This window comes from Arachis stenosperma, chromosome 3 (assembly GCF_014773155.1).
Source record: "Arachis stenosperma cultivar V10309 chromosome 3, arast.V10309.gnm1.PFL2, whole genome shotgun sequence".
Taxonomy (NCBI): domain Eukaryota; kingdom Viridiplantae; phylum Streptophyta; class Magnoliopsida; order Fabales; family Fabaceae; genus Arachis; species Arachis stenosperma.
In genome coordinates this window covers 164685267-164712959 of record NC_080379.1, presented here as the reverse complement: position 1 = coordinate 164712959, position 27693 = coordinate 164685267, and the positions used below count along the sequence as shown (strand labels likewise).

The 27693-nt window shown below is 36.0% G+C and overlaps 6 protein-coding genes and 4 non-coding genes across 13 annotated transcripts; 7 read left to right on the top strand and 3 right to left on the bottom strand.

The window, feature by feature from the left end:
* The first annotated feature begins 2345 nt into the window (after positions 1–2345).
* On the top strand, positions 2346–5186 carry LOC130968089 (uncharacterized). The gene is made up of 6 exons (XM_057893172.1): positions 2346–2463; positions 3933–3981; positions 4082–4100; positions 4432–4509; positions 4605–4709; positions 4786–5186. The coding sequence occupies exons 2-6, from the start codon at positions 3977–3979 to the stop codon at positions 4900–4902; spliced, it is 324 nt and encodes a 107-aa protein (XP_057749155.1). The 5' UTR covers positions 2346–2463; positions 3933–3976; the 3' UTR covers positions 4903–5186.
* LOC130972351 (small nucleolar RNA Z159/U59) lies at positions 2590–2683 on the top strand. The gene has a single exon (XR_009083535.1). It is a non-coding gene; the product is annotated as a small nucleolar RNA Z159/U59 (small nucleolar RNA).
* Positions 3137–3211, top strand: LOC130972353 (small nucleolar RNA Z159/U59). Its single transcript, XR_009083537.1, has one exon. It is a non-coding gene; the product is annotated as a small nucleolar RNA Z159/U59 (small nucleolar RNA).
* LOC130972349 (small nucleolar RNA Z159/U59) lies at positions 3368–3451 on the top strand. The gene has a single exon (XR_009083533.1). It is a non-coding gene; the product is annotated as a small nucleolar RNA Z159/U59 (small nucleolar RNA).
* LOC130972350 (small nucleolar RNA Z159/U59) lies at positions 3646–3730 on the top strand. The gene has a single exon (XR_009083534.1). It is a non-coding gene; the product is annotated as a small nucleolar RNA Z159/U59 (small nucleolar RNA).
* A 254-nt stretch (positions 5187–5440) lies between the features above and the next one.
* Positions 5441–7939, bottom strand: LOC130968088 (uncharacterized). The gene is made up of 7 exons (XM_057893171.1): positions 7232–7939; positions 7070–7156; positions 6900–6944; positions 6721–6816; positions 6525–6626; positions 6032–6186; positions 5441–5938 (listed from the first exon to the last, which is right to left on the bottom strand). Exons 1-7 carry the CDS (start codon positions 7793–7795, stop codon positions 5857–5859), a joined length of 1131 nt encoding a protein of 376 aa, XP_057749154.1. The 5' UTR covers positions 7796–7939; the 3' UTR covers positions 5441–5856.
* A 245-nt stretch (positions 7940–8184) lies between these two features.
* On the top strand, positions 8185–13158 carry LOC130968087 (disease resistance protein TAO1-like). The gene is made up of 4 exons (XM_057893170.1): positions 8185–8803; positions 9451–10543; positions 10653–10952; positions 11064–13158. Exons 1-4 carry the CDS (start codon positions 8358–8360, stop codon positions 13050–13052), a joined length of 3828 nt encoding a protein of 1275 aa, XP_057749153.1. The 5' UTR covers positions 8185–8357; the 3' UTR covers positions 13053–13158.
* Positions 13159–13443: 285 nt separating this feature from the next.
* LOC130968411 (vacuolar iron transporter 1) lies at positions 13444–17992 on the top strand. Its single transcript, XM_057893668.1, has 4 exons — positions 13444–13792; positions 13877–13962; positions 14053–14167; positions 17567–17992. Exons 1-4 carry the CDS (start codon positions 13548–13550, stop codon positions 17862–17864), a joined length of 744 nt encoding a protein of 247 aa, XP_057749651.1. The 5' UTR covers positions 13444–13547; the 3' UTR covers positions 17865–17992.
* Positions 17993–18019: 27 nt separating this feature from the next.
* On the bottom strand, positions 18020–20308 carry LOC130968410 (heat stress transcription factor A-8). 3 transcript variants are annotated; one of them, XR_009081654.1, is made up of 3 exons: positions 19939–20308; positions 18787–19854; positions 18020–18345 (listed from the first exon to the last, which is right to left on the bottom strand). XR_009081654.1 is itself a non-coding variant. In XM_057893666.1 (2 exons), exons 1-2 carry the CDS (start codon positions 20152–20154, stop codon positions 18922–18924), a joined length of 1149 nt encoding a protein of 382 aa, XP_057749649.1. In that variant the 5' UTR covers positions 20155–20308; the 3' UTR covers positions 18673–18921. The 3 variants fall into 3 exon arrangements, 2 of the variants coding, with proteins under 2 accessions (XP_057749649.1, XP_057749650.1); XM_057893666.1 differs by lacking the exon at positions 18020–18345 and having other exon boundaries at positions 18673–19854; XM_057893667.1 differs by lacking the exon at positions 18020–18345 and having other exon boundaries at positions 18673–19846; positions 19939–20173.
* Positions 20309–21623: 1315 nt separating this feature from the next.
* LOC130968554 (disease resistance protein RPV1-like) lies at positions 21624–26616 on the bottom strand. Of its 2 annotated transcripts, none has more exons than XM_057893897.1 (6): positions 26100–26616; positions 24883–25906; positions 24438–24737; positions 22306–24294; positions 22016–22137; positions 21624–21937 (listed from the first exon to the last, which is right to left on the bottom strand). In XM_057893897.1, exons 1-4 carry the CDS (start codon positions 26573–26575, stop codon positions 22312–22314), a joined length of 3783 nt encoding a protein of 1260 aa, XP_057749880.1. In that variant the 5' UTR covers positions 26576–26616; the 3' UTR covers positions 21624–21937; positions 22016–22137; positions 22306–22311. The 2 variants fall into 2 exon arrangements, with proteins under 2 accessions (XP_057749880.1, XP_057749881.1); XM_057893898.1 differs by having other exon boundaries at positions 22016–22131.
* Between the last annotated feature and the right edge of the window lie 1077 nt (positions 26617–27693).

Sequence of the window (27693 nt, the reverse complement as noted above, 5' to 3'; positions counted from 1 at the left end):
AACCTTGGTCCTTGATGAAGTGGTGAGTTCCAAGATGAAGTGTGTTAGGAATGAAATTCACAACACAAAATTTAGAATTAGTGCAGCAATGCTTAAAGAAATAGAAGAAGGTATGAGATAGAGAATTGATTATTGTGAATGCGAATTACAGTGGTAACACTCCCTTCCTTTGAGTCTAGGGAATTGACTCCACCTCTAACAAATTGATTCTTCTTTTACCCTACTTATCCTATTTTCCACTATAGTCGTAACTAATTCTCCTCCTACATTTTTATTGTACTCTTACCCTCACTTCCCCATATGGTAGTCCTTAGCGCAAACAGGGGCCTTCCTTTCTCTTTTATTTTTGATTGGGCCTCTCTCTATTGCTCCTTCATTTGAGACTTTAGAACCTTCACTTGGATTGGGTTTGGATCCAGATCAGTAATTGCAACAAAGTGGGTAAACCACGAGCATGAAAATTTTTTTAAAGGAAGGGCGGTTGGAGAATAGAAAGTAGCAATGGGTGTAAGCCTCGAAGAGGAGAAAGAGAGAAAATAAAAAAGGAAAAAGAAGAAGAGAAAAGGAAAAAGGAGAAGAGGTGAAATGGGTATTTAAATAATTTTGTTTTATTTTAGTTTTTGTATTTAGTTTAAGTCAAACAGTATACTAAGACATAATTTAGTTCTGTACACTCTATAATAAATATAATAAAAAAACTAAATTTTATTTGTCTCCTAATTTCTGTCTTTTAAAAATAAGAAGATATTCTCAGCTACCCACTTTGAAAAGAAGGTTTCTAACAATACCACCCCACTTAATTGCTCACTGTTCCTTTAGGCCTCCACTCCACTACTGGTGCATCTCTTTGTGGCATCTTAGAGTGGCTCGCAGAGGAGGAGCGTTTGCTTTGAGGGTGGCTCTGATAGCAATTGGAGGATGCACACACCAGCTTTGCTCCAACATTTTCGATGATGCTATCCTTGTGACTATATGAGCTTGTTATTTTTTTAGTTTTTCATGGTATTTTTTGATTTGGCAAGGGTTGAATAAGGGTGAATGTGGATCAGATTGTATATGGCTAAAATTTCGATTCAATCTGCATTAAAATCATCAGATCCAATCCGTAGTTTTTAAGTTTGGATCCGATCCGCACAATTGCGGATTGAATATCAGATATATCCGCAGAATACAAAAATATTTTAAAAGCTTATTTTTATTAAAAAAATATCAATAAAATTCATTTTTTTATATTCTTTTAAACATGTTTACACTTAAACATAATATGAAACATACTTTTTCTTAAATAATAAATTAAAATAATACAACACATATGATAATTATTAGTTAAAATAAAACTTAAAAAAAATATTTACTTATTTATTTATTTATTTTTGCAGATATGTGGATACTTACACAAAATTCGTAATCCGATCCTATTAGTGTGTGGATCGGATCTGACCCACATTCGCAATTTTCGGATTGGATTCGGATAAACACCGCGAATATGCGGATCGGATCTGATCCATGAATATCCCTAGGGGTGAACGCATATCGGATCGGATATGACCAAAATTTCTATTCAATCCGCACTAAAATTATCAGATCGGATTGGATCCATATCCGCAGTTTTAAGCTTGGATTCGATCCGATCCAATCCGCACATTTGTGTATCGATTATATCCGTAAAATACAAAAATATTTTTAACAGCTTATTTTTATTAAAAAATATCAATAAAATACATTTTTTCTATTATTTTAAATATGTTTACTCTTAAAATAAAATTGAATATACTTTTCTTAAATAATAAATTAAAATAATACAACATATATGATAATTATTAGTTGAAATAAAACATAAAAAGAAAATTTACTTATTTATTTTTGTGGATACGGGGATATGCGGATACCTACACAAAATTCGCAATCCGATCCTATTAGTATGCAGATCAGATCCGATTCGATAGCCTTGCGGATCGGATTTATATCCGCAATTTTTAGATCCGATCTATGAACACCCATAAATTCGGCAAATCAATGACTAATCCGTCACAGATTGGAGATCCATTAAAAGATTTGCTATTAGCCAATGGGTTACAGCATGGACAAGGTAAGATTTAAATCCGCGACAGTTGCTTAAGCAGACCAATTTACTAACCACTTGACCAACCAATTTTTTTTTAGTTATTCTGCTGGCAGCATTTTTTTTTTGGGTCGTTTCCTAGCAGTTGTTTTTTTTCCTTAGGCTTTCTTTTGGACAGGGTTTTCCTTAGTTTTAATTTTTAAAATATTAAGATGGGCCAAAAAATGTAAATGGGCCTACCCAATAAACTAGGGTTTTCTCTCTTATAAGTTATAACCAGAATATCCCAAAACATGAGCTAGGGTTTTGCGATTTTTACCAGTTCGCACTATAAAATCTGCCAAGTCTGGTAGCTTAACCTTCGTCTTCGTCACTTTCCGATTTCAGATCTTGTGCGTAAGGTATGTTGTTTTTCGATTTTACGTACACCATTGTTCGAGAATGGTGGTTCTGTGGTTGAATAAGTGCTCCCCTGTGTGTGTTTGTGCATTTCATTTTTTGCTTAAGTTCGGTCTGGAAGTGCTGGTGTCTCTGATGAGGATCAATTTCAGTAAAACTTTCGTTCTTCTGATGAACAATTCTGTGAGGAATGCTTTTCTTGGAGACCTGAACTGAGGAGACATGGTTGTCACTTCCCAAACACATTCTCCTGCTTATCGTTATGCTTTTTTCTTTTTTGAAGTGCTTTGTTTATAAGATGATAGATTCCGCTGCACCGTTTCTGATTATTTTGAATTAGATTTGGTGATTTTTTTTTGGTTATTTTTTCTACTGCCCGATTGTAGTCGTAGTAACTGGAACCCTAGCTAAGGTTTATGGACATGGTTGGGGAAGCAAATCCCATGTTAAAGTTTTGACACACTGAATAAATCAAGTTTCCATTATTTGGATTTTTCAGCTTGATTCTTTACCCAAGTCATTTTGTTCTTGGTATGAACCATTATTCTTAATTTGAAGGATGTTGCAGTGCTATCTTTTTCTTTTATTTTTTTTTGAGTTTTTGAAGAAATCTTTTCCCCCTCTTTGTGGCCCTTTGTACACGGTGTGTCCTGCCATTTTGAAAACTATCATATAGCCTCTAAGGATGATCAAAAACATTCTTCTGAGCTGTCAATGTGGAAATTACATGGAGACCTGAACTGAAGAGGCTTTATGCTTGCTTGTTTCCCCTCTCCCTTGCCTTCCTAATTTCATGATGTTTGTTCAACTATATATTCTACTGTTTTATTTTAGCTTGGCATGTGCTATTAGGTCTTCTGTCGATTTTGTTTTCTGAGTCTGCCCTGTCTTGAAACCAATTGGAAAGCCTCTGAGGATGATCAAAAAAATAACTTTCGTTCTTCCGATTTGTCCATGCGGAAACTATATGGAGACCTGAACTGAAGAGGCTTCCTAATGCTTGGCTGTTCCCCTGTAATAACCCCAGTTTTATGGTTCTCAATGTTCACTTTTTTATTTTAGTTTGAAAAATGCACGAGTGAAGTAGTGAAATAGTTTCTTGGTTGTTTCATGTTTATTAATGATGTAGCTCTTTTATTATCTAGTGATTTATGTTTATCCCAATCTGAAATCTTTATCAGAAAGCCTCCAAGGATGATAAAAAATAATAACTTTCGTTCTTCTGAGTAATCCATGCGGAAAATATATGGAGACCTGAACTGAGGAGGCCTGCTAACATTTTCCTTCCTCTTTCTGTTGTTCCTTTCTTACTTTTCACTTTTTGTTGCACTTCCAATTCTTCTCTCTCTATTTCTCTATCATATGAATTGTATTTCTTGTTATTGTAATGTTTTCCTTGAAACTTATAAATAAGTTCATAACTTTTTTTAAAATATCTTTTGATTGATATGTTATCTATTATGTGTTTCAGCTTTGCTTGAAGAATTTTGCAACTGCATTTCATTTCTTCTCAACATGAGGTATTTATTTCTTACTATTTCCGTGTTTATATTTTCGGATATTATCTTCGCTGGTGAACACTAACATTTCTGTTGTCTTTTTCCAACTTTCTCTTTGAAGCCGGCCCATGGAGGAAGATGTAAGTTCTTTTATTCTTCAAGCAACTATGCTGTGTCAAGTTTCTTTTATGTTCTGGTTTATAAATTGTAGTTTTTGTTTTACATATCTAGGTATTTAGAGTTTCAGATTTTTAATAGACAGATTTCAAAATTTGGAGTTCGAATTATAGCAGATTTCTTTCCTTCCTATGATCATATGGAAGCGACATAACCTACCTTTCTTGAATTTAGTTTTAAGATTCATCTCCCTATGTCCTTGCAGTGTTTATTTTGTTACTGTTTAGTACTTTAGAGCTCAGTTCAACATCATGTTTCAATATCTAACCAAACTTACGTATTTTATTTCTATAGACTAGTAAGACTGAGGAAGAGGAGTTTAACACCGGTCCGCTGTCTGTACTCATGATGAGTGTTAAGAACAACACGCAGGTGTGTTTACTCTTCAATTGTACAGTACTATCAACTATTGTTCTGAGGCTTAGATTTCTGATGTGCTCTCTTGCTCAACCAATTCACTGATGCAGGTACTTATCAATTGCCGAAACAACAAAAAGCTTCTTGGTCGTGTTAGGGCTTTTGATAGACACTGCAATATGGTTCTTGAAAATGTCCGGGAGATGTGGACTGAGGTATTCTTTATTTCTTTTTGCAATAAATTCCTTGTATTCATCACATGCGCCTCCTAATAGTTTTTATTACAAACAGGTGCCAAAGACTGGTAAAGGTAAGAAAAAGGCTCAGCCAGTCAACAAGGATAGATTCATCAGCAAAATGTTCCTCCGTGGAGATTCTGTCATCATTGTTCTTAGGAACCCTAAATAAGCATATCACTCAATCTTTGAAGTCATTGGCTGAGTAGTTGCTTTTCTTTGATGTCTTGAATTTCCCGATGACATTCTCATAGACTATGCTGCCCTTGATATTATATGCGTCTTTAGATGTTGGCGGATCATGTATATTATCGTTTTGATTTGATGAGTTGCCCAAGAACGATCCAAAACTGAAATGAATACCTTCCATTTTATGTACGTATTTGACATGTACAACCAATAGATGTATTGAATAGCTTTTAACCTTTAGATATTTGAAGTTCCTATTTCGCTCTACTCTGATTATGTCGTCTCCCACTCTCTCATGTCTTTTGACACACTACGATTATAGGATGAATGACTTTTTATAAGCTTTTCAATCTGAACCATACATAAATACTTTTTGAATTTGGTGTCATTATCACGCGACTCAGGTTAACACTCTAAAATCAATCTAATAGTTTTGAAATAAGTAGTCCTTATGTATTCGTTACCTTTGTAGTAATTTTTCTTTTTACACATTTTCCCTTGACAAGTATGAAGAAATGGCATCGGCAAACACGTCGTCAAATGTCCATTATTAAACTCCTAATTACAAATATTAAAGACGCAAGTGATTTGCGAGGATCAACACAAAATAAAATACACCAGAGGAATCTAATCAATTCTTGATCTGTGTAGAGGTTGGAACTAAGCGGTAAGCATTGGTGTCTTGTCTTCCGGTGCTTGTCGTCGTTACCAATAGAAAAAGGATTATAGATTACAGAAGTTTTGCAAATAAAAGCCTTAAACTCTGATAAAAAAAACATAAATAGTTTCAAAACTAGCAAGTACAAAACTGATTCCAAAGAACCTCAGACAAGTTAAATCTAATGAGAGGAATGAATAATGGCATCAAACTAGCAAGTACAAAACTGATTCCAAAGAAGCATAGTCCTTGAGTACCACAACCTTGAAATATCAGAACTCATAGAAGCATCTCAGCAATCTGGACTGCATTAAGTGCAGCTCCCTTACGAATTTGATCACCACATACAAATATGTCCAACCTGTGTGCATAACCACCATTGATGTAAGATCCTTACAATTATGATCAAGTGCAAGCTGAAAACTAATAATATATTGCCGTGGAAGATATTTACCCTTTATTCCCATCTTGAGACAAGTCTTGGCGAATCCTGCCTACAGCAACATCATCCTTGTTTGAGACTTCCAATGGTGTAGGAAAATGATTGGCTTTCCGGTCATCGATAACCACAACTCCAGGAGCATTCTTCAGAATATCCCTTGCAGTATCCTGAGGTAGTGAAACCCAAATAGACGAGTTAGATCATAGCCTTCCAGACAAGATTTCTATTTCACCACCAAAATCCTATATTTCATAACATATATAATTGCCCTCAATAAATAGAAAAATGCATAATATAAGTTCACAGCACCAATTTATCATTTGGAAACTCCATGTAGATGAAACAGAGCAATGATGTAAAAGAACTGAATAAAAGAACAGACAGTCTGACTCAGTAAAATGATCAAATGATACAATGACGTAAAAGGAACATATGTGCATATAATGAATATTAAAAACATGGAATAGCCTGTGTTTAGTTTTCTATTCATCAGAACATAAACTACCTCATGAAGGGGGCTCTCAAATTGAAGATTCACACTCTCAGCATGAGCCCGCATAACAGGAACACGTATACATGTAGCAGTTACTTTGACATCCTTGTCATTCTGCAAGAGATTAACAGTGAAATAAGCAAGGCATAAGAATTGCACATTGTGAGATAAGCTAATAACAAGTTAGGCACGTCCAATTACAACTCACCCAAATTTTCCTTGTTTCCTTGACCATTTTCATTTCTTCTTCATTGTATCCGTTTGAAAGAACAGATGCATTGTGCGAGAATATATTAAAAGCATACTGCAAAAGAATAACATAATCAGGGATGTTCTTGATCCCTTTGATCATTATAAGTATCTATCCACAAACAGAAAATGGCAAACCTGTTGCTTAAATATTTTACAAGTTGGTGGTCTTCCTTCCAACACCTTAAAAAAGAAAACAAAAAAAAGAAAAATCAATTCACGAAATGAAAACATTCTCTTCTTATTTATTCCCACAGGCAGAATTTGAAATAAGTTAATGAACTAAGTGGATGAAGAACAGATCAAACCTCACGAGTTTGCTGCTCAAGCTCTTCCATTGCAGCAGCACCAGCTCCACTAGCTGCCTGATATGTGCTAACAACCATACGCAATACCTGCAACATTCATCAATTAACATCAACATCGAAGACCCAGAAAGCAAAAGAAGGAAAAGTTTGAAGCTTTGGCACCTTGGCATGGCGGTGAAGAGGGGTAGCAGCCATCAAGCAAATGATGGTGGAGCAATTTGGGTTGGCAATTAGAGCACCCTTCCCCGTTCCAAGCTTGATACCGTGCATGGCTTCAGGGTTCACCTCTGGAATAACCAGAGGAACCTTCTCGTCCATCCGAAACGCCGAGCTGTTATCCACCACGATGGTTCCCTTGTCGGCAGCGATGGGGCCGAACTCCTTGCTGATGGAGCCGCCGGCACTGAATAGAGCAATGTCGACGCCGCCAAAGCTCTCCGCCGTGAGCTCCTCCACGACGTACTCGTTGCCTTCGAAGGTGAGGCGGCGGCCGGAGGAGCGCTTGGAGGCCAGCATCTTGATCGAGCGGTATGGGAAGTCGCGGTCGGAGAGGACGGAGAGAAACTCCTTGCCGACTGCGCCGGTGACTCCGACGACGGCGATGGAGGGCCCACTCTCGCTGAGTGACATTCGGACCTTGGCGGGCACGGCGTATCTGAGGGTGGGACGCGTCGGGAGGGACCCTGAGAAGATTCCGGTGTGGCGCGGGAGGGTGAGGGAAGCCATTGATGTGTGTGTGTGTGTGAGAGAGAGAGAGAGAGAGAGTGTGTGTTGGCGGCTGAATGGGATAGATTTTCTTTAAAACACAGCGGATCTTGGAGGGTGCAATTGTCTTCTTACTTGTTATGTTAAAAAATCTTCACCCTAAAGGCCTAAACCCTTTCTATCTCAACTTTTTATAAACCCGCTCTTTTGTCGTATTGTGGTAGACAAATTGAATAGCATGAATCAAGGGACTGTAGTAGCGGCTCATGCCGGAGGGCAAAATCGTCCTTCAACTTGCGTTTCCTGCTCAATACCAGATCAACATAAGCACTGTTGCCAGTCCCACTTATCATGATTATTTTAATTTAATTTCTGTGGCGCATTCCAATGTTTGACGAAGAAACGTTCATGTTGATCTGCTCAAACATGTTCGGTAAAACCTGATTCATTAAACTGAACTGCAACCACTACCTTGTACTTTTTTCACACGTTGAATCGTTCATGTAGAAGAATTGCTAGTTTGCTACTAATATATATATATACATACAACAAACACGAGATATATGCAAATTGAAGTTGAGTTATGTTGGGGAATACGAAGCATGATGTGTTCCTCAGCTTTAGAGGAGAAGACACGCGCAACAGCTTTACCAGTCATCTTTACGCAGCCTTATGCGCTAAAAGGATCAAGACTTACATGCATGACACGCGCGGTGATGATGACGGAGGAGAAGAGAAAGAAGCAATACAACAATCAAATATCTATGTCATCATTTTCTCTCAACACTATGCCCATTCGGTGCGGTGTTTGGACCAAGTCACGAAGATTCTGGAATGCAAGGAGAGATATGGAAGGGATGTCATACCTGTTTTCTATAAGATGGATCCATCAAATGTTGCCAATCAAACAGGTAGTTATGCTGATGCGTTTGTTAAGCATCAACAACGATTTGGAGACAAAGTGCAGAGGTGGAAGCTTGCTCTAACTCAAGTTGCTGGATTATCTCCCCCTCGTTCAAAAATATACAGGTATAGGTCACTCCTACTCATAAGAAATTTTAGTTAAAAAAAAATGATAAATAGATGCTATTTTTTTATCGGCAAGATAAATAAGTCATCAATTAATAAAAAATATAAAAATATTCTTCACTTTTTAAAATGCAACATATTTAAATCTTACCGATGGACCTATTTATCTTTATATAATTTAGACGAGAGGACTTAAATATCTCGCATTAAGAAGGTAAGTGACGTTTTTGTATTTTTAATTTGTTAGTGGCACATATATTTTTGAATTAAAAAGTCAATGACCTATTACCTATTTTTTTTTCTGTTAAGTATTATACATAGGTTCGCATAACAAAATTATATTCAATATAAACTAGCTTAAGTTGATCGATGATCAACTTATTCATCTGGTTAAGCAAGTATTAGGAACTTTAAATCTTACTTTATACCGTAATACATTGGCTATACTTTTAAATAGAACTCCAATTATTAACAATAATGCCAAGAAATGTTTCTATGTTTATGTAGAAAAAGTGCAATCACTTTGAATTTCATTTCATTTTGATTGACTCGTGTTTTGTACATAGGTTAATTAGTTTTAGTTTGTAGGTTGAAGATTATTAACTAGCTTCGTTCTTTAATTAATTTATCATGATGTGCCACTTCAGTGCCAGTCCTGATTACATACTTGTTGAAGAAATTGTTCAACACATTTGGAGAAGATTGAAAAGCAATTACTCCACTGATTACCAAGGACTGGTTGGAATTCACAACCATATTGCACAAATCCACTCCTTGTTGCATGTTGAGTTAGAAGCCGTTCGGATCATAGGAATATGCGGCATTGGAGGAATAGGTAAGACAACAATTGCTGGTGCATTGTATCATGAATTGTCATCCCAATTCAGTTTCAGCACTTTTGCTGTAAATGTTCAACAACAAATAGAAAACCATGGGATGCAGCACACACAAAGCAAATATATATCAGAGCTTCTAGAAGAAAAAATGCCTGCAGATTATTTGGGATTGAGAATGTTAACAGAAAAGCTTAAAGTGGCCAAGGTTCTCCTCATTCTTGATGATATGAACAATTCAGCTCAAATAAGAGATTTCATTGGAGGACATGGTATCTTTGGCCTGGGAAGTAGGATCGTTGTGACAAGTAGGAGCTTGCAAACGCTTAAGGATGCCGGAGTTGATGAGATATATGAGACTAAGGAGATGAACTTTCAAGATTCCCTACAACTATTCAGTTTAAATGCCTTCAAGCAAAAAAATCCAACAGAAAATTATATGAGCTTATCAAGACTGATGTTAAATTACGCAAAAGGGATTCCTTTGGCTCTCAAAGTTTTAGGATCAATGCTTCATGGTAGCAGAGAGGAAGAATGGGAACGTGTATTGCAAAAGCTTGAAAAGATTCCCAATCTTAAAACTTATGACTTGTTGAAACTGAGTTATGATGGGCTTAGTGAAGAACAGAAGGATATGTTTCTTGACATAGCTTGCTTCTATAGAGAGGGACATGATGTGAATACTGTAAAACAAGCATTCGATAGCTGCGGTTTCAATGCTGCCACTGGAATCAGAGTTCTCAATGATAGAGGACTCATATCTATGTTGAGAGGTGAACTGATGATGCATGATCTAATACGGGAAATGGGTCAAGAAATAGTTCATCAACAGTGTGCTAATGAACCTGGAAAACGAAGTCGATTATGGAAGCATGAAGACATTTACCATGTTATAAGAGAAAACAAGGTAAAACGTTTATGCATTCATCTCGAATTCTTTTTTCTTTGTCATTCTTTACATATTGCAAAAGAACTTGGCAGGTATTGAATTTTGCTGCAACTGCATTTTCTTTCAGGGGACGGATGCTATCCGGTGTGTATTTCTTGACATATGCAAAATCAAAGAAGTTCAACTACATCCTGAAACTTTCAAAATGATGCATAATCTGAGACTGCTCCAGTTCTATAAGTCTAGCTCAACTCAAGCCTTAAAAGTGCGCCTTCCTGCATTTCTTCATAGTCTCCCAGATAGTTTATGGTTTCTGTGTTGGAATGGCTTCCCTCAAAGATCTTTGCCACAGCACTTCTGCCCCAAAAATCTTGTTACACTCGACATGTGTGATAGTCAACTTGAACAACTTTGGGAAAAGGATCAGGTAATGCAGTTTCATTTACTGTTCCTGTTCTATGCATGTATGGCTAGGTGAAATTTACACAATTATTCATCTACTTTTCTTTTCTTTCCTTTCTTTTTTTTTTGGTTGCAGAAGTTACCAAATTTGAAAAGACTTGACCTCAGTGGTTCCAAGAACCTTGTTCAACTACCAGACCTTTCCCACTGCCCAAATATTGAAGAAATATTTCTCAGCCACTGCAAAAGCTTGGTTCGAGTTTACTCCTCAAGTTTCCTTAGCAAGCTCAACTGCGTATGGCTAAACGGCTGCACTGAGCTTAGAAATCTAAATCTTCCAAGCAACATTCTGTCAAAATCTTCAGGCTTAATAGTTCTCAATGACTGTAGCAACCTTGAGTTGTTTTCAATAAGCATCACCACAAAGGATGTTGTGTTACATGGTTGTTCCCGCAGTAGATCAATAGAGAGTCTCTTCAGAAACTGTTTGCCAGGGTCTATGATTCGGTGTATGATGGGAACAAGAGGAGGGTCCTTATTTGAGAGCTTTTCTGACACTTTTGACCCCAATGGGGGTGCTGCTGCTAATTTAGATGATGAACCAATGGATAATATACACTTACTAAACTTGAAAGTGTTAAGAGAAGGATCACCTTCATCATTATTTCCAAGTCTCTCAGAGCTTTGTTGGTTAGATCTCTCTTACTGTGAATCCCTCACATCCCTTCCAATTAACCTTTTTAAGCTGAAATGGCTAAGAAAACTATATCTTCGTGGCTGCTCAAATCTCGAGAAGCTCCCTGAGATAGAAGAGGATATGGAAAATTTAATGGTGCTCGTCTTAGATGAATCAGGAATACAAGAATTACCTTCAACAATGCAAAATTTGGTAGGTCTTGAGGAGTTGAGCTTGCATGGTTGCAGAAGCCTTGTGTTCATTCCATCTTCAATTGGACGTCTCAGCAAACTCTGCATTCTTGATCTTACCTACTGTGAAGCACTTGAATCCCTTCCTAGCAGCATTTTCAACCTGAAGTTGACAAAGCTTGATTTGCATGGTTGCTCAATGCTGAAGAATTTACCAGAGATCACGGAACCTGCAGAATCTTTTGCTCACATGAACCTGGCAAAAACAGCAATTAAAGAGATACCCTCATCCTTGGCCTATTTGGTTGGGCTTCAAACCTTGCAGCTCAACTTGTGCAAAGATCTTGAGTTTCTTCCAAACAGCATTGGTAATCTAAACCTTCTCTCCAAGCTTGATTTTTCAGGCTGTGAGAAACTCTCAGAACTTCCTAGTGACATTGGAAACTTGTCATCATTAAGGGAATTGTCGCTGCACGAAAGCAGCATAGTGGACCTTCCTGAGAGTATTGCTCATCTTTCAAGCTTGAAATCACTGGATTTAAGTGATTGCAAGAAGCTTGAAAATATCCCAGGCCTTCCACCATTTTTAGAACACTTTGTGGCGTTTGATTGCCCATCTGTTAGGAGAGTGTCAAGTTCAGGATTTGACATTAAACTTCCATCAGATTCCAAAGATGGTATTTTCAAGTTTCACCTTACCAATAGCCAAGAACTGACTCAAAGTTCTCAGAGTAATATTGCTGGTGATGCATGGCAAAGAATGCTAGATACTGCATATAGGTCTGTGTTGTTTTGCTTTCCAGGGAGTGCAGTTCCTCATTGGTTCCCTAATCGTTGCAAAGGACATTCAGTAACATTGAAGCAGAGTTCTCTAAATTGGTGCAGTGATAACAGGTTCATTGGTTTTGCTTTATGTGTGGTTTTTGGACTCGAAGGTATGCATGATGAAGAATGTAAATATAGTGTTTTTAGCTATAGATTCACATATGAATGTGATGATGGCATTCATGTTGTTCCCAGCAATGATCAGCTAAGATACTATTTCAATTGGAAGGGCAGACAGAGATTCATTCTTCATGATCACACATTCATTTGGAAATCTTACTTGGAGACTCAGACCATCAACCACATGCTGTCTCATAATGCACACAACTTCAGTTTCCAGATATGCAAGTATGATGTTGGTCGCTCTTGGCCAAATTATAGGCCAAGGTTCAATATAAAGGAGTGTGGAATATCTCCCCTTTATACCAACTGATTTAGGATCATTTTCTATTTCTTGTATTCTGTATTATAATTGTAATAACTCAATCACATTTATCAGCTTTTTGGAGAACATTCAGAATGTATTGTAGGTTCTATGAATCCATATAAAAGAACAATATGCATGAACAAAAAGGAAAAATATTTTGCAAATTAAATGATAGGAGTGATTAAAGATTGTCTACTATAGATATATACTTACTTTAAAATGTTTTTAAAAATAATAAAAGAGAATTTAGAAGGTGACCAGGACAAATGATTAGCAGTCATAGACAAAAGACTAATACGGTTTTTTAATAAAAAAATATTTATATACTAAAATCAGTTGTTAATATATTTATATATAAATACATGAATAATTGATTAGTGTACCAACACATGTTGGATTGGTAATGCTAATAGCTACCGCACCAAAGTCAGGGTTTATAAGGCTTTGTTTGGTTGGAAAGATCACATTCTCACGTTCACAGAACAGAAACAGCGTTGCAAAATGGGTGACCACGAAAATGGCATAAGGCTTGAACCTGAGAGGCAGAAGCTTCTCAATGAACACAGCGAGAAGCACTTCACCGCCGGCGAGATCGTCCGAGACATCATCATCGGAGTCTCTGACGGCCTCACCGTCCCCTTTGCCCTCGCCGCTGGCCTTTCCGGTGCCAATGCCACCTCCTCCATCGTCCTCACCGCCGGCATCGCCGAAGTCGTCGCCGGCGCCATCTCCATGGGACTCGGCGGGTACGTACCTTAAAAACTAACTCTTCGCAATTACTCTGGATTTTCTCGGAAAGCAAAACAAACCAATTATGTTGCACTTTTCAGGTATCTGGCGGCAAAAGGCGAATCCGATCACTACAAAAGAGAATTGAAAAGGGAGCAAGAAGAAATCATCACTGTTCCTGATACTGGTGTGCACTGTAATTTGACTAATTTCTTCTTTTTTTTTTAATCTTTAAAAAATTAAATTAGAATATTCATTGTTTTGTTGGAGAAATCAGAAGCGGCGGAGGTAGCAGAAATTCTAGCACAATACGGAATAGAGGCACATGAATATGGACCTGTGGTCAGTGCTCTCAGAAAGAATCCACAAGCATGGCTTGATTTCATGATGAAGTAAGTTCACACACTCAATTTTCATAATCTCCAAATTTAATTAAACTTCACAACTTATTCATGGTTTTTATCTGCAATAAGCGAAGCCAATAATGTCAAATCCACTCTCAAAAATCCGCCTAACATTACTCTAATATCTATTGTCAAGGTTTGAATTATAAACTTGAATGTATTGCATATGGCCTAATGACAATTGGTTGACAAGTTGAAATGGATAGCCACCTTTTTGTTTGTGGGTGCAACTAGGTCATCACATTTTGAGCATATATGGTTATCATCACATTACATGGTCCAATGACAATGAGATAAGGGAATGATATTCGAAAAAGTAGTTTTAAGTGAAACCTTGGAATTGGTTTATACGTGGGAGTTACATAATCTTACCATTAAGTTGCATAATATTCATAGAAGTAGGGGGAGGGGGGATTATGAACACATAATAACACATTTGATATTATACATTTTACTTTATACTTTTTAATAAATAGCTCAAGTAAATATTATATAAATAGTATTTAAAGATATATACTTACTCAAAATAAAACTGTGGGCATATATTAGGGTCTTTTAATCTTTTGGATCTAACCGTTTATGAATAAATATTTTAAAAGATCAATTAACAATATCCCAAGAGTACATTACAAACAACGTTTCGTTTTTGTTCTCAAAACAACATTTTTCTAAGTGCAAAAGGTGGGCAGATTGTGCGTGTCCCAAAACAAGGTGGACTGTTGATGGTGTGCACATGACCATAATGTACCTTTATGTTTTGTTTTATTCAGTTATTGGATCAACTCTTGGTTTGATAAAATTTTTTAAATTTAAAGATGAAATTCTTTTTTTTTAAATTCACCTGTACTTATTAAAATTAAAAAATATAATATAATTTTATATATTAATTAATATATAAATTTAATTTTTACATTAATATTTATTATAATAATTTTAAATTTTAAAAACTATTTTATTAAACATATTTATTGTTATTTATGTTTATTAAAAATTATTTTTAGTTTAATTTATTAAATATAAATGTAACAATTTTTAAAAAGTTATTTTTTTAAAATTAATTTTTATAAGCTATTTTAAAAAAATAAAAACTTCACTTAAACTAATCTAATACCACTTACTAGTGGTGCTCTAGGTTGATGGGGTCTTTCTATCTGGTTTTTTTTTATTTAAGTAAAATAAATTAATTATTTACTCAAATAAATTGATTTACAAAATTTTACTTTTTTTTTTTAATATGTAGTTCAATTTCACTGGCATGAAAAAGCAAAAACGGTAAAAAAGAGAAAAAATAAAGGGAGAAGTGATTGACGATTATTTTCTCTTCCTTCTTTTTTTTGTCCATTTTTGTTGGCAATAACATCCTAAACGTGAGAGAAAAAAATTGTTCTATTTTCGCTAGTAGCAATAGCGAAAATGTAGAAATAATTCAGTGCTATTATGGCTGCTAATATTAATACAAATATCGTAATCTTTATTTTTGTTTTTTTTTTTGCCAACGAAATTGTAACTAAATATTTAAAAAATGTAAAATTCTGTAAATCAATTTATTTGAGTAAATAGTTAAATTTATTTATTTAAATGAAAAAGCTCTTTCTACGTAGTTGACATAAAATAAAATCTAGTTATTTATGTTATGCAGTAAAATTAAACAAAATAATATATTTTATTGACTCGGGATTAAATACATATGATTTTTTTTACTTAGGTTTGTTTGGATGGATTTTTATAAACAAAATTCCAGTGCTTTTTTAAAAAGATTTTTCAATAAAATAAAAATAATTTTATGTCTAGATACTAGATGTAAAAATATTTTTTTATCTAACAATTATGTTTAAATATAATAATATAAAATATTTATATATTTATTTATTATGTTAAAAATCTTTTTATTAGTAAAAAATATCTTTTAAAAAATGTAAATTGTAGCTTCTAATTTTTTTAGTACTTTTATTTTTATTATTAAAATTTCACCAAATATACAAAAAAAAAATTCATTGAAAAAACTTTTCTGACAACTTTTTTGGGTGACTTTTTTTTTTCTAACAACTTAATGGTACCAAAACAAGTTCTATATATGTTCTAGAAATTACTCTTTGAGTTGATAGTAGGGGTGGGTATGGCTCGACCGAAGACCCGGCCCAACTCGAACACTTTAGGGACTATTTTGGTGTGATTTTATCGGGTTTAGGGTTGGGTAAGGGTCTCAAAAATAGATTCTGTCATTATTTTGGGTTGGGTCCGGGCCATGGCTCGGGTCACCCGAACTCTGTCCGGTAGCCCGGTCATCATACACAATTAATATTTTGTGTTATTAGTGATGGATGATGGCTATTCTTATATGGAATTTAAGTATTGTAAACTTTAATATTTTGTGTTATTAGTTATTATAAGACTATAAGTTAATGTTTTACGTTTAAAATGCATAAAATTTTAGACTAATGCATAATATTGTGTTATTTGTATTGATTTAAATATTTGGTGTTATTAGACAATATTAGTATTGATTATGGTTATACTTTAATTTTAGAGAATAGTTGGTTCTTGTTATATTTTTTTAAGTGAATTTTACCATGTCAAATAATGGTTGAAGTTTTGGAAATTTGGATATTTTCACATGCTAGCTTATAAGAAGGTATCAAGGTAATGTAATGTTAACGGCTCGGTTTTTACCCGGTATAATCGTGGCCCGAAAGTGTATAGATTTCATCGGGTATAAGGCCGAGTTCGGGTATAATAAATAGACCCAGTATATATTTCGGGTCGAGTCTGGGTCACATCAAGCCCAGTTTCACCCGACTCATGCACATCCCTAGTTGATATAAGGTTTGTTTGGGTTTAGGGTTTAGGGTTTAGGTTTGTTTCGATTTCTAATATAAAAAGATCTTTTTATCCATCGATTATGTTTGTGTACAATAATATAAAAATATTTTTTGATTATCTATTATATAAAAAATATAAATTGTAAGTTAAAAAAATTAATAGGACCCAAATAAGCTCAAAATGCATTATTGATAGTATTGTTAGGTTAAAAGCTCCTTGGAAAAATAATATATTATAGCAAAATTATCGAGTTTGAAATCTAAGAAACAACCAATATGATTCAAGTTAGAAATCAGATTCATTTTATATGAACCCAATTTCAAAATAACAATTTTTTAATTTCTCATCAACTATTATGCCCCCCCCCCCCCCCCCCCCCACCCCTCTTCTTTCTCTCTTTTTTAGTCATATACATCATATTAGTCACTATTGCCATCTCTTATTACCTTCTACTTAGCTTGAATGGTCATAAGCATGAAAAAGTTTTGATCAAGTAACACATGTTGAATATATACATCTAATGTTTGGGTGAGGATTTGATGAGTTGCTTTATTATTGAGTTGGCAGATTTGAGCTGGGACTAGAAAAGCCAGATCCAAGGAGAGCCTTACACAGTGCAATGACCATTGCCATAGCATACATATTGGGTGGCATTGTTCCACTCATTCCTTACATGTTCATTCCGAACGCAGCTGAGGCTGTTGTCATATCAGTGGTTGTTACCTTATTTGCATTGCTCGTCTTTGGCTATGCTAAGGGATATTTCACAGGCAACAGACCCTTCAGGAGTGCTTTCGAGACAACTCTAATTGGTGCCATTGCCTCTGCTGCTGCTTTTGGTCTCGCAAAGGCTTTTCACACTTAGATTCATGTTTTTACGATTATGTGCTACATCTTTCATTTTCTCTAGCTACCATTTGTTTCATACAAGTACAATTTGCTATTCAACTTTTGATGTGATCTTTGGTTTAATATATTATGATGTTATCACTAGATGTTTTATCTTTGTAGCTTGCATGAGTGCGTATCATGAATTTCATTTCCACCCAGAAACAAATAAATTAAAGAATGAAGCTTATACGTCTCGTTGTAATACTTAAAAAATGAATACTAGAAATTTGGCAATAACATATTTCTTCATAATGCATCGATCTTTAAGGCATCTTCCATGTCAGTTGAGGTAGACACTATAGGAGCGATTAGCCTAATCCTATAGGAGTCACTGAGCAATGAGCACAGACCTCTTTTCTTTTTGTTTCATTATATTTTAGCCGAATCCTATGGAAGACTTGAAAAGAATACCCCTTCAGTTGCCAGGGTTGAGTTTATCTCCTTAACGCATCAGCCTGTGGGAAGAAACAGAGAGAAAGAAAGGAATAAGTTATAACAAAGCAACGATTACTACTACTACTACTGCCTTCTGCCAAAAATATGACAGAAACCATGCTTTCAATTATATATATATATATATATATATATATATATATATATATATATATATATATATATATATATATATATATTAGTACATGTGCCACTAATAGAAAATGAATCTCCTTTTAAGGCCCTTTTCCCCTGACATTTTCTATTGCTACCAAATATTGATTTCATTGTGTATAGCTAAAGTAAGTGCACCATCCTACAACTAAGTGTCAAAAATCAAAGTCTGTCAATAAAAGGAAACCGCGATTAGTATTCAGATACAAGTTGGATTCACATATAGAACATAGAGAAGAATATTATCTATATTTAGCATCTAGATCATGTGTAATAACTAGGAGACTCACTATAATTTTGGTTGCGGATCTAACAAAGATTGGAGGTAGAAGATGGAAGAAAAAAAATACTTAATGCTATATCTATATAGTATAAGGTACTCAATGAAGATAATCCAACTGAAAAATATCCCTCCAGCATTATTATCACTTCCTTCCTTCCTCTTCCTCCTCCTCTTCATTGTCAGTTTCAGAAGCCAGAAGTTCCATTTGCTTGGTTAGAGATTTCAGTTTATCCGACCCCTCCAAATGAACTCCATCAGCTCGTAATTCCAATGCATCGGTCTCTTCAGTTTTCTCCATTTCTAGAATCAAAGATTCAAAAGATCGAGACTTTTCAGTTTGATCTTCGGGTGTGATAGGTTCTATCTCCATTCCGCTGACAGTGGGCTTCTCAGCTTCATCAGTGTTTTGCAAGAAAGGACTACCAAGAAAAAGTTGCTCCCATGAACCATCATCAGGTAAATCCGGAAGAAGAAATGGAGAATGATTCTCCAAAGGAGACAACTTCTCATCCATAAGAACTTTCAAGAACTCAGAACTGATGCACAAGTCTTTTAAACCATCGAAAGAAAGCTCAGGTTCCGGTTGCTTCTCGAAAGTGGGTGATCGGGGAACTACAGGCTTGAGATTTTCGGGCACCGGAGGTTTATACTTTACTATCATCCCATTCCCATCTCCAAGTTCGGCCATTCGCCAATTGTTTTCGTTAGGCTGAAGGAGTTGAACCATGAAGCCGGGACTTTGAACAACCATGACCAAGAATGATAGCATCTGCTGCTGATGCTTCTCCATTCCTTGAAGGCGATCAGTGAGGAGTAGCAGCTTATTCTCGGCAGATTCTTGATGCTGCCTGAGTTTAACCAACTCCTGCATGAGGGAATTCTTGTTGGATTTTAGATTCTCCACTTCCTTCCAAAGCCCATCATTTGCCGGTGCTTCATCAGAATTGTCTGGCTTTTGATGATCTGCAGCGTGCGGATGTTTCCTTCTCCGAATATTGATCAACAAATGCTTTTGACCCTTCACAAAGTTGTCATTGGCGAATTCCCAGCGGTCCGTATCAATTTTCCTGAAGCCCTGATGCATAATTTAGAGTTATCCATGACCGACTCAAATGGAGAAAACAAAAGTAAATTGAAAGCAAATGAAAGAGAGACGTACGTAGATGTTGAGCTGGCGGATGAAGCTGGAGAAGTTGTTGTGCTTGAAGTAATTGGGGAGAAGAGTGAGGGAGAATTGGGTGATATCGGAGATGAGGAAGGTGTGGCCTTGATGGGTCCAAGAGATGACGGAGTCGGTGGAAGGGTCGGAGACCATATCGTAGCACTTCTGAAGGAACGGAGCCACACAGCCATTCTCGCCTGATTTCGCCACCATCACTTCCAATTCGAGGGTTTATGTTATGCTCAGAAAAGGGGTTCAGGGGAAAATAACAAAAACAAATTCTTGACTTGCGCAACAAGGCCAAAGGAAAGGAAAAGGGGCCTTCGCTTCTCTTCGTCTCTTCAATCGAAATTTCCACGCACTCCCTGCTTTCCAACTTCTCACGCCTTTCCCAAATCCTCTTCTTTTTGTCTTTTCTTTCTTTTTTTTTTTTGGTCACGGTCTTTTTCTTTCATTGTTTAGTTGGGCTTCATCTCTAGACAAGGCTGCCAGACTCCCTCTAGACTGGGCTTCATTGTTTACTTGCTAATAAGGAAAGGCTTGAAGAATATCCAGACACAATACCAAAAAAAAAAAAAAAGCAGAGAATGGGAGTTTATCTTCCAACACGCTTATAAAGAAGAAACAGGATCAACTTAGGATGGTCGAGTGGTCAGCTCATTCGTCCGCTTAAGTAAGTGTTGGGGGTTTGAATCCTGTCTTGTGCATGCAGCAACCCATTAGCCAGCGGCAGACCCTTAAATGAAACTCAAATCCATGACAGATTAGTCATTGATCTGTCGGGTTGGAAAATACCGTGGACAACAAAAAGAAAATAACAAAGAGGAAACAGGTGTGCAGATTTTCTTGCAAAAGAGATTCTCAATGCTCATCAAGGCAGATTTTCTTGCAAAAGAGATTCTCAATGCTCATCAAGGATTACATTTTGTGAATAGCCCTCCTAGAAATCTTAAGTAGATTATTGAGGATGATTATTACACAGGGTTAACATTCCCCAGGAAGTTTTGGATCTTGGCCTCCTTTCAATACCAAAATAGAAAAGTATGTCCAAAAAATTCTATTCTATTATTATTAATAAAAAAAATAGTGCTATGGAGCCAATGGCCTAAGCGTACAATATGTACAATGGGCTAAATCTTTGGTCAATGAACATCACTCATATTATCCAGAATAACCATCCGAATACCAGAATAATAAACATCTCATTTATAAAATCTCTCATCCTAAAAGTGGGATTCACCAAGGATCGAACTCTTGACTTTTCAGATCTCGAACTCTAATATCATATCATGAACCCACTCATCCCAAAAACGTAACTTGACAGGACAATGTAACACTAATGGTCATATTTCTAATACTTCCAAAACCTCCATTGTACACATTGTACGCTTAAGCTATTGGCTCCTTATACTTTCTCTAAAAGAAATCAAAAAAACCAAGTACAACCTAAGTCAATTCTTTATATTTTTAGTTTTGAAATTCGAAAAATTAGGATAGTGAAAAGTTGTTTCTTCTTTTTTATAACACTTCTTATTTTTCTACTAGTTAACTCTAATTGACTACCTTCCTAGTTAGTTCCTAATGGAACTTATTATTAATTTATTATATAAGGAATCAATTCATCTTACTCACAATTCGTACTTGGTTTTTTTACATTACAAAATCTTTAGGATAAAAAAAAATACTTTAACCTAAAATTTTTTATAACTGAAGTAGGCTTAAACTGATGTATAACTGATTATACACTAGGCGTAACTGGAGTTCCTTATTACACTTTCCATACAAAAAAGTTTCACCTAATATATATAAAAAATTCTTAACTGAAACGGTCTTTAATCCAAATATTAAGTCACAATTATACATGGCTTCATAAATTATGAACTCAACCAACCAAAAAAAGGAGGGGGAAACAATCGCGTTCATCATGCGTCGTCATGCAGGAAAACTGAACAAGCAGGTACTGATGAATGCAGAAAATGCCACCACAGAATTGCGTCTGCCAAATTCAAAATAATAATAATAAATGCCTGAAATTGAAAGAGAAGTGGGTTTGGAAGAAAAAGCATGGTCATACCCAAAAATACAAAAAGACTTGTTATCCTCAGCTGTTCCACGTTGACCATGCAAAACAAAAGATCTTCTGGTTTCGCATCAAATATTTTACCCTTTCAAAAGGCACTTGTCTTCGGCCTATCGCTGAAAGAATTGCAGTTAATGCATAATAAACATGGAGTAAAAATGAAAGGTCCAATGAAAATAATTCACCCAAAACCAAAGACGTTTATGCATATATGAATATTTCCGTGGGACAAAAGAGAGCAGCTAAAACAATAATGACATGGGATACTTCAAAACATATCTCACCATAATTCAGTGGCTTGGTGCGCAAACCTTATAGTGAACCCAATAATCTCCAGCAGGAAAATTATTATCTTTCTCTTTGGTATAAAGAGGGCATATTCCACACTCTACTACATCGGAAGTTGGTACACCATGTCTATGTGATTCTTCATATATCTCAAAATTGAAGTTTCGGGCATGAGAGAGCATGTAGGTAATGGCTGAAGATTCCAAAGTATATTTCCACACGAGAGTATGATGGACCTTGAATATACGTCTACCCTTCCAGTAGAAATAGTTCCTTAAACGATCATTTCCAAGAACATGCATGCCTTCATATTCAAATTTGAGTCTGTAGGGAAATTCCCTATTCGTGTTTCTCTGAACTTCAGAGCTTCCTAAGACTACACACAGTGCGAAACCAATGAGCCTATCACCGTTGATCGGATTCAGAGAACCTGGATCCAGAGTAACTGAATTTCCCCTGCATCGATAAGGGAACCAATGAGGAACTTCACTCCCTGGAAAGCAGAAGAGCACAGACTTATATGCATCCTGGATAATCATATCACATGCATCAGCAGCAATATTACTATGAGCACTTGGATCCAATCCTTGGCTGTTGGTGAAATGAAATTTGAAGAGACCCTCCTTGGAATCTGGTGGGAGTTTAAGCCTTGAACTTGACACTCTCCTAACATATGGGCAATCAAATGCCAATAACTGTTTTAGAAATGGTGGAAGCACAGGGATGCTTTCAAGCATTTTGCAATCACTTAAATCCAATGATTTCAAGCTTGAAAGATGAGCAATACTCTCAGGAAGGTCCACAATACCACTTCCCTGCAATGACAATTCTCTTAGTGATGACAAACGATCAATGTTATTTGGGATTTTTGTTAAATTGACACAACCAGAACAATCGAGATCAGAGAGAAGGCCTAGATTAACAATGTTGCTCGGAAGGAATTCTAGATCACTGCACAATGATAAGCACAACGTTGTAAGGCCTTCCAAACGGTCCAATGACAAAGGCAATTCTTTTACTGCAGCTTTTGTTAACCGAAGGTGTGCAATACTTTTTGCAGCTTCCATGATCTCTGGCAAAATCCTCAGCCTTGAGCAACCATGTAAATCAAGTTTTGACAACTTCAACTTAAAAATGCTGCTTGGAATAGTTTCAAGCGATTCACAGTCGGTAAGGTCCAGCTTGCAGAGTCTACTTAGACTTCCGATGGAAGATGGAATAAACTCAAGCCTTCGGCACCCATGCAAGCTCAGTTCTTCGAGCCCTACCAAATGGTGCAAGGATGAAGGTAGTTCTTGTATTCCTGTTTTGTCTAAGATGAGAACAGTTAAAGTTTCCATAGTCTGGTTTATTTCAGGGAAACTTTCCAAACTTGAGCAGCCACAGAGATCAAGTCTTTTTAGAAATTTCATCTGGAGAAGTTCAACTGGAAGGATTATGAGGGATTCGCAATTAGAGAGATCTAACCAACAAATCTCTTTAAGACCTGGGAACGACGAGGGCGAACCTTCTCTCAACACTTTAAACCTCAGTAAGTGTATATTATCCTCGGTGTTTTCATATTCTTTAGCACTAACAATGGGATGCAAAATATCAAAATAATGCGTTCCTCGTGCACGCTTCTCTTCTTCTTTCTTCTTTATCTCATTGCATCTGAGTTTTCCATGACGCGAACAGCCAAATGGTAGAACTCCCTCACTTGTTTTACTGACTGAAAACATCTCAAGGCTAGGACAGTTATAAAGAACTATTACACCAAGAGATTCCAATAGGATACTACTAGGAAGATTTAAAATCCTAAGCTCATAACAGCCATTCAACCATAAGCAGCTGAGCTTGGCGAGGAAACTAGAGGAGTAAACGACATCCAACTTTACACAATGACTAAGAATTATTTCTTCAATATTTGGAGACTGCGAGAGGTCTGGTATTTGAATCAGCTTCCGAGAACCACTGAGGTCAAGTCTTTTCAAATTTGGTAAATCCTAGGACAAAAAATTAAATGAGTAATTAACAAAAATACACACGACCAATTCTGCTTTGCATGCATACGATTGTAATTTACTTAAAGAGTACTTCTCATTACTAAAAAAGAATAAAAATGAAAGTTACACAACACTTGTAATACCTGATGTCCGTCCCAGAGTCGTTCAAGATGGCTATCATGCATATTGAGTTCAACAAGATTTTCTGGGCAAAAGTCCTGTGGCAAAGATATTTGAGGGAAACCATCCCAACGAAGAAATCTTAGCTCATCCGGAAGACTTTTAAGATATTTAGGAATGTGCACATTTGAGTCTTTTGCTGACTTTGTCGTGTAGAATTGGAGCATTCTCAGTTTATGCATCTTTTTGAAGGTTTTGGAATGTATGTTAACTTCTCTAATTTTGCGCATGTCAAGCATAATACATTGGATTGCTTCTGTCCCCTAAAAGTAAAAGCAAGGAACTGATAAATGCTACAGGTTCTACAAGTCAATCAATATGAGTATGCGACTGTATGATTTAGCAAGTGATACTTGTTGTTGGGTGGGTGGGGGGAATAAGAAAGCAAAGTCAGAACTAAACATATACCTTGTTCTTTTTTAAAACTTGATAAATGTCCTGATGCTTAAATAGTCGACTGCGTTTTCCAGGATCATTGACACCTTGACGACGGATGATTTCTTGTCCCATATCTTGTATTAGGTCATGCATCACAATCTCCCGATTCAAAACAGATATGAGGCACCTCTCCTTGAGAACTTCTATTCCAATGGTAGCCGAGAAACCAGAGTCATTAAGTTTTTGTTTTGCAGTATGCTCTTCATATCCTCTATAAAAGCAGGCTATGTCAAGAAATATATCCTGTTGCTCCTCATCAAGCGCATCAAAACTTAATTTCAACACATCGAAGATTTTAGGATTGGGAAGTTTTTCCAACTTTTGCAACTCACTTTCCCATGCTTCCCTTGTTCTACCATAAAGAAAATAGCCCAAAACTTCGAGAGCTAACGGAATCCCTTCAGCATAATTGAGTACCTTTTCTGATACTTCCATGTAGGATTCTATTGGGTAGTTTTGTTTAAAGGCATGTAAGCTGAACAGTTGTAGAGAATCCTGAAAATCCATATTCTTAACCTCATAAATTTTATCAGTTAAATTGTTGAGCACTTGTTTGTCACTACTAGTCACAATAATTCTACTTCCCGGACCAAAGCTACGACGCCTTCCAATCAAATCCTCAAGTTGATCTGCGCTGTTCACATTATCAAGAATGAGGAGAACCTTCAGTCTTTGAAGCATGTGCCTCCTGTCCCTATATCCTCCATCATTTTTGTACTCTTTAATTTTTGTTGAGACATCGTCAAAAAACCTTGTGTAACTGAATTGGGTTGCCAGCTTACGATATAATGCATGGGCAATTGTTGTTTTACCTATTCCTCTCATGCCCCAAATCCCTACGATCCGAAAATCTGCTGAATCACCATGCAAGATGGACTCAACTTGTTCAATATGCTTGTCAATTCCAACAAGTCCTCCATTATCATTAATGGATTGACTATTCAATTTTGTCCAAATATCTTCCACAATCTCTTCAACAAGAATGGATTCAGGTCTGGCACATATTAAAGAAACTAATTAAAGCATTAGATATCCTTGGCAAAAAGTGAACTTTCTTCTCAGTGAAGAGAAGAATTCCCTATTTGAACGAAAGGTCAAAGGATCAATCTTTCGAGAAAAGAAAGTTCAAGTTTTGAATAATTTACACTTATAATTAATTTTATTTATAAATCTAATAAATAGCTAACCTGAATGCTCGTGAATCCCATCCGGAGAGATTAGCTGCTTGGCATAGAGCAGATCTCCATCCCTGCACTTTGTCTTCGTATCGCTGTTGGTGCTTCTCAAATGGTTCTCCATAACTTCCTTTCTGATGCCTAACGTCTGCCGGGTCCACCATAAAGAACACTGGAATCACTTCCCTCCCGAATCTGTGCTTGCAATCCATGATCTTGGTGAGTTCATCCAAACACCACCGGGAAGAAGCATAGCCTTGGGAGAAAACAATGACATAAATGGTGGATTCTTCAATTGCTTTCTCCAGTGCGGGTGAAATCTCTTCCCCTCTCACAAGCCTGTCATCCATGTAAGTTTCGATGTGTCTCTTGCGCAGTGCTGTGCAGAGATGGCTGGTGAAGCCGTCACGGGTATCCTCCCCTCTGAAGCTGATAAACACATCATGCTTCATTGGAGGAGGAGGAGAAGAAGAAGAACTGCCCAACATGGCTACCGAATTTCTCTGCTCTTGGACTTTGGTCTCTGAGGAAAGCTAGAAACAAGTCGTGTTTTTCAGCTACTGCCACCAGTTGACTTTGACTTCAACAACGGACAGGGACAGCAGGCGAAAAATGGGCCTCTATATTTTAATAATTTAATAAGTTGGGCTTTTTTGTAGCCTGGGCTCCCACTACAGTCTCATGGTCCTCTCTCAATACAATTTTTTTATTATAGGACAAAATAAAATGTATTCCATTCTAAGTAGAAAAAAAAATTCTAATTTCTTATAGGAGAATTTTTTTCAGAAATAAAATAAAAAAAATCTATATTCCAAAATGCTATTTTTTAACTTTAATTTTTTAAATATGATTTTTTTGTTTAGAGTAAGTTCACGTACCTGCGTACCCGGGTACGTGTACCCATATATTTTTGGAGATGATGATAATAGTTGCCATTATTAAATATGTCTTATTTTTTAATTTATAATTAAAAAAATCCTTTAAAAAGTCATTCTTGTTGTATCTGTATTTTTGTGTACTTTTATATATTATTTCTAGATCTATATATTATTTAGAAATGATGATAATGAATTAAAATTGATTAAAAACGTGAGATTTAAAATATTTGATGAGAATTTGCGCAAACTCTATAATTTTTATAGAATTCGTTAGAGGTGCAGCAAACTTGCTCTAAACAAAAAAAATTATATTTAGAGAATTAAAGTTCAAAAATAATATCTGAAAAAATATGAACTTATTTTGCATTTTATTTCTGAAAAAAACAAACCCTCTTATACGGCAATATTTTGTCTTTGTAAACATTTTATTCACTAGATAGATTTTTTTTTTTTTTTCCTTAGGACAATCTCCATTCTCCAAGTAGCGACTCAATGTCTCAGCAGTAAGCAGAATCCATCACCAAGTCGAGTTTTATAATAATGCAAAATTAGTTATTATAAAATTTCCATGAATTTTTGCAAATCAATTATAATTCAAATGACATCATTTTTCTATTTCTATTTGGAGGTCCCGAGACTCATTCCATTCCAGGACCACAAGGTCTTCTTTCTATTGGTAACATATGTATGTGGGGCCATCAATTCTAGCTATATAAATATATATATAT